Genomic DNA, 8,933 nt, shown 5'->3' on the forward strand with positions numbered 1-8,933 from the left:
CTTCACAGGAAACTCTCCAGATTTTTGCATCTTCCTACAATAATGGCAATATCCAGAGGGCCCACCAGTGTGTGAAATAACGTGCGCCCAAATTTCTACCAGAACATGTGTACAAATGCATCAATGTAAAGACAATTGTGTCCACTCTTAGTGAATCTGACAAGAAACCAGTTTATGAATCGGTGCTGGGTTACTAAAAAAATTCTCAGCTTTTTGATTTTTAAAAAGTATACTTTTAATTATAGAATATTGTTAGAATACAGATGTAGATAGACACTAGCATAACTGCGACCAATACCCTACGAAAAACTGCTCTACATACTTACTTGTTCACTCACTCTCCACAACCATAGAAAACAGGCACAAAGTGTTCAGGGTATGTGCAGAAGCGGCCAGAGACTTGGGAGCAGGAAACATGCAGAAAGCATTAGCAAAGAGAGTCTGATGCAGAAGTTCTACACAAAAGTTCAACACAGCAAATGGGCAGCAGTTGGCAGAAAGACAGGAGACAGCTGGTCTGGCCCTTGCCCTTTGAACTTCCCAGCTGGAGTGTACATGTATGGAGAGATGGCTGGGGCACCAAGAAGCCTCTTCTTGAGCCACTCACCTCTAAGAAGCCAAAAGCAGCAGCAGGAACAGGTTGGGATGGGGCAGGAGAGTAGGGAAGAAAGAGGGAGTGAAATACCCTTGGGTCATGAGGATGCTGTCTTCTGTGGCCACTCCAAAGCTGATGCCCAGAGTGCCTCACAGAAACAACAGGAGAACTCTGATATTTGTTAAAACCATTAGCAACACTGATACAGGAAAGGACATATTCGAGTTCAGTCATCAAGAACATGTGAGTCATTCAACAATTAAAATATGGATACCCACGATCGGCTAGATTTTGTACACGACACAAAACATGCTCCCTGCCCGAGTTGAGTTTGTATTTAAACAGGAGTGGCAACATGAAGAAACCTCCTTGATGGAGTGGTGTTTCATTTTGTTCCTTTCAAGGTTGTGTCCCTGCAAAGGATGCAGTCCCACACAGTTGTGGCTCCTAATGACTCGACGTAGTATACTACCCGAGAGAGACCACTGGCTCCTTTAACACACCAAGTCCCAAAGAGCTATGGCGAAATATTTTTCAAATGTTACAGCATTCACAATAAAGCACAGTAGAAATAGCTTGGGGCACTCTCGAAAAAGATCTATTCCTTAGTCCACTCCCCCTCACACTTCCACCCCCAAATGCCTGGATAAGCACCAATGCCTGGGGTATTTCTTAACTCCTATGTGGGCTGAGATTAGGAGAACTGACGCTAACAGGTTTAATTTGGGTCAACTTTCATCTTAACCACATGTATCTGTAGACTGACAGGATAGAAACACATTCCTATCTGGGTTTATTCATTCTTTGTGAGTAGGCCAAAGAGAAGAGTATTCAGTCTGAGAACAGGACACTCAACCTATCTGTCCAGTTATTATCTCCCACAATTGACTGATACACATAAACAAGTGCTTAGTTCTGTACAAAGACAGATCTTAAAGGAGCGTGCACACTAGAGCACTAGTGTTTAACATTTTTCCTTTATAAAAAAAAAAAGAAAATGAAAGGACATTTCTCACACTGGAGTTGTCTGTAGTTCTGTCACATGATCAACATCACCCAGGAACATGCTAATTCTGTGTGAATTCAGTTTCCGCTACTGGAAAAATTACAGGAATACATGTTTTACTGTACATACACATGCCCTTATGCAAGCCAAGAGAAACACTGGGATGTGGCCCTTATCAAATCCTAGAGTTAGTAGTAGAATTGATCTCTCAAGGCAGAAGGGGAAGAACACAGAAAGGAATGGTGGTGGTCCTTGGGGAGGAACTCTGTGTTTCCTTCCCGGGAGTGGCCAATTCCACTTGCTCCTTACACTCCACCACCAGTACGGTCCTATCTTTCCTTGAAGATACCCTCCCTACATTGTCCCCTACAGTGATCCCCCAAAGAAAAGGAATACATTTTGATTAGTGGCAATAACAACAGTAACCAGCTCTTGCTAAAGTCACCACCATTGATGAGTCCTTGGTCCCCAAACCTGTGTCTCATGTTTCCTTTTAATCTGCATCTGTAGTTAGCTTTTGCAAAGATGCAAGCTTGAGTAAAGGTAATTAGGAACAATGAGGGAAACAGTTATGATCATTGCCTTCATCGTGCAGAATCCTGCTCTCAGGAAGATGGAAAGATACAAATGCATACGCAACTCAAGGAAAACGCCTTTCAAAGGGGAAGATGTGCGTGCCCAACAATTACGGAGAGTGAACAGGTGTGGCAATTCAGGCAGTCTCTGGTTGTCTTTTTCCGAAGCAGCTGTGACCACCCTATTACAGTCCAACATTTCCCCTAGCATAGTTCTTTGGGCCACGGATGAGAGAGAGAACTTTTAAAGATTTACTCCATTTCCAATCCTGAGGCTTTACCAGCATGCATCCCCTGGTCTTCAGATTCCCAGTTACTTGTGGAGCTGATTCTGATGAAGTACTTCATTAATATTCAGTGAATAAAAAAAAAATCACTCCTTGGGAGAAGGGGGGAACGTTCCCAAAGTTGTGGGTCAGAATTTCAAATGGCTTATCTTCTTTGATGTTTCAAACGATGGCCGGCAAGGAACTTCACTATGGTAAAAGCAGCTCCGTCTTGAGAGAGCTCTTTGCTATCAAATAAAATTGTACCTTCAAGTGAATCATTTCTTATAATTACAGGACTTAGTCAGTATGTACCCTCTTATGTTTAATAAGTGCCGAGCTCCGGCTGAAACTCTTCTCGCACTCAGTACATTCGTAAGGCTTCTCTCCCGTATGAACTCTTTGATGGGTGATGAGGTTGGAGCTCTGAGTGAAACCTTTTCCACACTGTACACACTCATAGGGCTTCTCTCCGGTGTGGGTTCTCTGGTGTTTAATGAGATCTGACCTTTCTCCGAAGCTTCGCCAACACTCATTGCACTCGTAGGGCTTCTCTCCGGTGTGAATTTTCTGGTGTGTGATGAGATGAGAGCTCCGGCTGAAGCTTTTCCCACAAGCGTTACATTCGTACGGCTTTTCCCCTGTGTGCGTTCTCTGGTGCTGAACCAAGTGCGAGATGCGGCTGAAATTCTCCCCACATTCGTTACAGTGGTACGGCTTTTCTCCCGTGTGGGCTCTGCGATGGCGCACCAGGTCGGAGTTCTGACTGAAATTCTTCCCACACTCATCACACTTGTAGGGCCTCTCCCCCGTGTGCACCCGATAGTGTTTGATGAGATCAGATCTCTCACTGAAGCCTCGCCCACATTCATTACACTCGTAAGGCTTCTCACCTGTGTGGGTCCTCTGGTGCTGAGCTAGGTGAGAGCTCCGGCTGAAGCTTTTCCCACACTCCTCACACTCATAGGGCTTTTCCCCACTATGGGTCCTTTGGTGCTGGATGAGGTGAGACAGCCGGCAGAAACTTTTCCCACACTCGTTACATTTGTGGGGTTTTTCTCCAGTGTGGATTGTCTGGTGCTGAATGAGGTGAGAGCTTCTTCCAAAACTTTTCCCACACTCATTACAGTCATAAGGCCTTTCCCCGGTGTGTGTTCTTTGATGCTGAATAAGGTGTGAGCTCCGACTGAAGCCCTTTCCACATTCGTAGCACTTATAGGGTCTGTCTCCAGTGTGGGTTTTCTGATGTCGATTAAGGTCTGAGATCTGACTGAAGGCCTTTCCACAATGAGAACATATATGATACCGGATGCCCGTGTGGACTTCTTTGTGAACGAGCAGGTCAGTGACTTGTTGAAGAGGATAGCTTACCCACTCTTCTGCTGTTAAATCTCCCCACTGTCTTTCGGGTCTCTCCCTGCTTTCAAAGGCTTCTTCATTTTCAGGATTTTCCTCAGTGTTCCCCACAGGTCTTTCAGATGCAGTGCCAAATTCCACATCTTCACTAATCTCTTGCTTTGGATTCACTTCATTCTCACTCCTGATCTCAAAATCTGTAATAAAGGGTAAATAATAATAATAATCCCGGCAAATACACAAAATTTGTCTCCTGTGTACCAGGCATTGTGCTAAGTTCTTTCCCCAAATTACTTCAATCACCCTGAGAGTCAGGCATTATGATTTCTACCCTATGGATAGTAAATTCTAGACCCCGAGAAGTGACTTGCAAAAAGTTCACAGAGTAGTAAGTGGTGGGACTAAGATTCAAATCCAGGTTTGTCTGATAACAGTTCATGCTCTGAACCATTACCGTTAATGGTTCTTTATGAAAATTGTATATGCTCCTGGTGTTTTCAAAGAACCAGAACAGAAAACATAAAAGACTGTATATTAGAATGCCTAGAAGCCAAGAACCTAGATGTTTTACATGTGATCGCATTGTGTGTACGTTCTTAAACTTTCCAAGCCTTCATCATTATCATTAGATGATATTTACTATGAATCTACTGGGTTAGGATGGAAAAAACATTTTTGTCTAGCTATATCAAGTCTTAGTTGACAGGAAAAGTGACTGCCAAATGTTACTTGCTTCCTTCCAGTGGCCTTTAAAAATTTTTTTTTAATTTTTATTTATTTTTGACAGAGAGAGAGAGACAGACAGACAGAGCATGAGAGGGGGAGGGGCACAGAGAGAGAGAGACAGAATCCGAAGCCGGCTCCAGGCTCTGAGCTGTCAGCACAGAGCCCAACGCGGGGTTCGAACTCACAGACCAAGAGATCATGACCTGAGCCAAAGTTTGACGCTCAACCGACTGAGCCACCCAGGCACCCCAAGCGGCCTTTAAATGTGAATAGAGGAGGGAAGGTTGGAGAATGCACAAATGATGCCTGGCTCAGAACATCCCTGACATTACCTAAACACAGCCTTCAAATGAAAATGAAAAAGAAAATATACAACCACTATCTATAAGCAACTTTCTACCAGACACTGTTTTTCCAAGTTGTGTTACTTAGCACACTCATCAACCTAGAGGTTACTATGTATGCTGGGAGAAAAGGGTCTATGGATAAACTACTTTGGTAAATGGTGCATTCAACATCTCTTCTTAGAAATGGGCACGCCATTTAACACATTAAAGGTTCTGAAGAGTCCTGAGGTTAAGAAGCCTTGTAAATTTTAATTATTTACTAAATTTTTTTTAAATTTTTCAGAGAGAGAGAAAAAGAGGGCACATACATGAGTGGGCAAGGAGCAGAGAGAGAGGGAGACAGAGGATCTGAAGCAGACTCTGTGCTGTCAGCAGACAGACTGATGTGGGGCTCAAACTAGGGAACCATGAGATCATGAGCTGAACCGAAGCTGGACACTCAACTGACTGAGCCACCCAGGTGCCCTGTAGATATTATTTACCAATAATACTGGTATTTACCAGTATCAAACTTATTTGAGAAAAGAACTTATTTTTCTGTGTGTATGTGTGTGTGTGTGTGTGTGTGTGTGTGTGTGTGTGTGTCCGTCCTTCCATGCTTCCGTCCTTCTAACAAGTACTCCTTGGGCTGGCAGAGCCATACAAATTCACATTTCTTTAAGACTCTCACTGCTTGCTTTTGTTGGATTGGGGTGAACATTTGGATGAGAGACTGCACTACATCTAGGTAAATAAATTTTAGTTGCTTTTCTAAAGGAAAGATCCAAGAATCTTGGAACATCAGGGAGAGCCCAAGGTAAAAAGGAAACCCCTCCTATTTGCCTTTTGTCCTGGAAAAGGCTATAGAAATAAAGATTTCAAAATAAGAATTAGTCCTAATGAAGGGCAGATGACCTAGTGAACCATATATGATTGCTAAGTTCTATCAAGTCTTACTAGGAGGCAAAGTGAGTCAAAAGACTGTTCAGCTCAAGAATATACTGTTAATTCTAGTTACGCCCAGACCAAAAGATAGCTAAGAGAAGACAGGTTTACAAACCATCAAAACAATTACTTCTCTTCCTAATAGAATTTGTGATCTCGTTGAGTTCAGGATTTTTCTGGAACATTTGACACACTCAAAATTTACGATCAACTCTGAAACATCTCTAGACAGGTACCTGCTCCAGATAAATAAAGGAGCTCTGGCAAAGCTAAGGCTCTGAAGACAAAACAAACACAAAGACGTGGCTTTTGCCCTCCCATGAACCTGAGTCAGAACCCTCCTCATCTTCTAGTAAAACGACCATTTACGTGGGCATTTATATCCTGGCAAGCACCATTATGTCAGACCTGTTTGGTCAGTGATCTGTACAAACAGGCTGGAGAATGGTAGATGACTCAGGGCACAAGAAATCTGAATGTTTCTAAAATGGGCAGAAACGGTCTTTCCTTTTAGACAACATGACCTTGATGTTCCCACACTCCAAGATCTGCCTGAGGACTCAACTCAAACCAATATCTGATTCAATGCTTTAAAAATCACACAACTTGGTTGTGTTGAAAGAGCTAAGCCATTTTTGAGTCTCAAAAACGTGGGAGCGAAGAAAGGCAGAGAATCCTTACTTACCTAGTGAGACAACGTTTCCGTAATTCTCCTGCATGACATCCCTGTAAAGGTCCCTCTGTGTAGGATCCAGAGGTCTCCATTCTTCCCGAGTGAGGTACATGGCCATATCTTCAAATGTCACAGGTGCCTGAAATCACACAATGCTTCCTCATTACTGGGTATCCAGAAGGTTAATACTAATTCCTCCTTTTGAAATTAGAGACATGGCTAGAACTGTTGCGAAGGCAAAAGGTATCAAGTCTGATCTGAAGAGTCCAAAGAAGAAATAAACAGGCAAAAAAAAAAAAAAAAAGAGAGATGTGGGAGAAAAGGGATCCATTTACCAGCTGACTGCTCTGGTCCCATGGCCAGATAGTCCTGTCCACTCCAGAACTTTATCTTCTAGCGGTACTTTTCTCAGAACACACGTAGCACCTACATCCCTACATACCTTTTACTCGCTGTCCCTCTATTCCTGTAGTATGTCTCAGACTAGTGAAAATTTACAATTCTTTAAGGCCCTGTTCCAGTACAGACAGTTCTTCAGTGTCCCCTGGCCCCCTGCTCCGCTCCACTCCTCCCTTAGGCTCCTTAGAATTAATCACCCCAACTTCTTGGTTCCCACACCACAGCACTTTGTTTCTACGACAAATAAAGCTGTTATCACGTTGTATCACAGTTCAACGAATGCGTCTGTCTCCCTACAGATTGTGAGCAGGCGGGGAGGGACCGTTCCATCCATCTTTTGCCTTCCTAGGATTTAAAGGCATACAGCAGGTGTTCAATAAATGCTTGTTCGTGGCTATACTGGCCTGGTACTGAGGTTTCTCGAGGCAGAATACCGAAGCGAGCGAATTACTAATCCCAGGGAATTTCCAACAGGGATTTGCACAGCGAAGAAACGCCGGGACAAGGTGGGTAAGCAGAGGCAGGGTCCGAGAAGCCACCCCCGGCTTACCTGGGACCCAGCCATGAGCAGGGTGGCTGCCATCTCGGGCTCAAGGATTCGCCTCCCAGAAGAGAGAGCAGGAAAAGCAGCTAGCAGACAGCGCTAAAGGAGGCGAAAAGCAGGGCGTGAGGCACAGAAGATAGGCCCTGCCCACTCCCCAGGGCTGGAGTTCTGGCCGCCAGGCGGGTGGGGAGGGCCCGGGAGCCGGGCCGGGTCACTCTCCTTCCTGACCCTCGAGTGCGACCCGCCCTCTGTGTCTCCGCCACCGGAGGGTGGAGGCACTGCCGGAATTTACTAAGACAACCCCCTAGCTCGGGCCCTCCGGGGCCGGGGGTCAAGTCGATGCTGTCTCGGGGAGGAGGCTCTCAGCCCAGCCCACAGAACGCCTCCGCTCTCCCATCTCGAGGCTGGCCCTTTCCGGCAGCTATCTCAGCCAATCAGCGAGCGAAGGTTGCAAAACGCTTTGCCAATTAGATGCTGAACACTAGGCCCGCCTCTTGTAGCGTGGCTGAGCACCTCGATCACGCCTGCGCCTGCTCCCGTGGCCTGTCGGGAGTTGGAGTTCCATTCCCGCGTACAAAGGCCAGTCAGAGGCCAAAAACCAAGGAGGGAAAAGAACAAAAGGGTGAAGAAGGAAGGGCGTCCTCCTAGCCAGGGAGGAGTATCTTCCGCTTTCGTCTCTTGGAGACCACGGCCCGATTAAGCCAGAGGGATTGCCCTGCATCTCCTCACGACCTTATGCTTGTCTTGAGTCAGGCCTTAACTTCGACGTCGGGCCTAATATAGGCGCTGGCTTGTGTTGAGTTCTGCTGGGATTAGCCCTAATTTGACAGCCGGGACCTGAGAGAAAAGCGGCAGCCGCCCACTCCCCAGGGGAGACTCGGCGGCCGCGCTGGAACTTTGAGCTCCGCCCACGCACTACGTCTCCCAGCAGTGCCTGCGGCACTCTCACCCGGCTACTCAGACTACAACTCCCAGGAGGCCCCGCGCCTCCAGTGCGCTGGCTAGTGGAGTCCGCGGCTCGGCCAGGCGGTGTCCCGGCCCTTTTGCTATTAACCCTGTACGGGCAGCCAACCTTGTCCTTCTAAAGAGGGCGCCGCTTGATGGGCGGGCTGAGCTGCGTCCAGCAGAGAAGAGAAAACCCGAGGGAAATCAAAAGCGAGGGTGGAGGATAGGGCGCATAAGAAGGAGCAAGTCAAGCCCCAGGGCTGAAAAAACCCGTCCTGATCATCCCTGGGGGCTTGTCTACTAAGAGGATTTCTGACGGTTTCCTGCACGGATGGGCTCTTGGGCCTCTGAGGGCCTGAGCTGGGCGGGCCCTCAGGATGCTAGTAGTCCCTGACCCGCTGAAGGTGGGAAACCGAAAAACCAAGCTGGGAAAGAACAGACTTACCGCCTGCCCCGAAGATCCACTAGATCGCCGGCTCCAAGATCTGAGAGGCCTCAAACAGATTCCAAATCCGCAGAGTTCTCTGAGACTTCGAGTGTTTGGAAGGATTCTAGAAATCACTGGCAGATCCCGGAT

General features: G+C 46.4%; 1 protein-coding gene across 1 annotated transcript; it reads right to left on the reverse strand.

Annotated features, from left to right (window-relative positions):
* Positions 1–210: 210 nt before the first annotated feature.
* On the reverse strand, positions 211–8,329 carry ZNF436 (zinc finger protein 436). Its single transcript, XM_025912529.2, has 3 exons — positions 7,418–8,329; positions 6,481–6,607; positions 211–3,995 (listed from the first exon to the last, which is right to left on the reverse strand). Exons 1-3 carry the CDS (start codon positions 7,448–7,450, stop codon positions 2,743–2,745), a joined length of 1,413 nt encoding a protein of 470 aa, XP_025768314.1. The 5' UTR covers positions 7,451–8,329; the 3' UTR covers positions 211–2,742.
* Positions 8,330–8,933: the final 604 nt, after the last annotated feature.

This window comes from Puma concolor, chromosome C1 (genome assembly GCF_028749965.1).
Source record: "Puma concolor isolate L17-30 chromosome C1, mPumCon1.1.hap2, whole genome shotgun sequence".
Classification (NCBI taxonomy): Eukaryota; Metazoa; Chordata; class Mammalia; order Carnivora; family Felidae; genus Puma; species Puma concolor.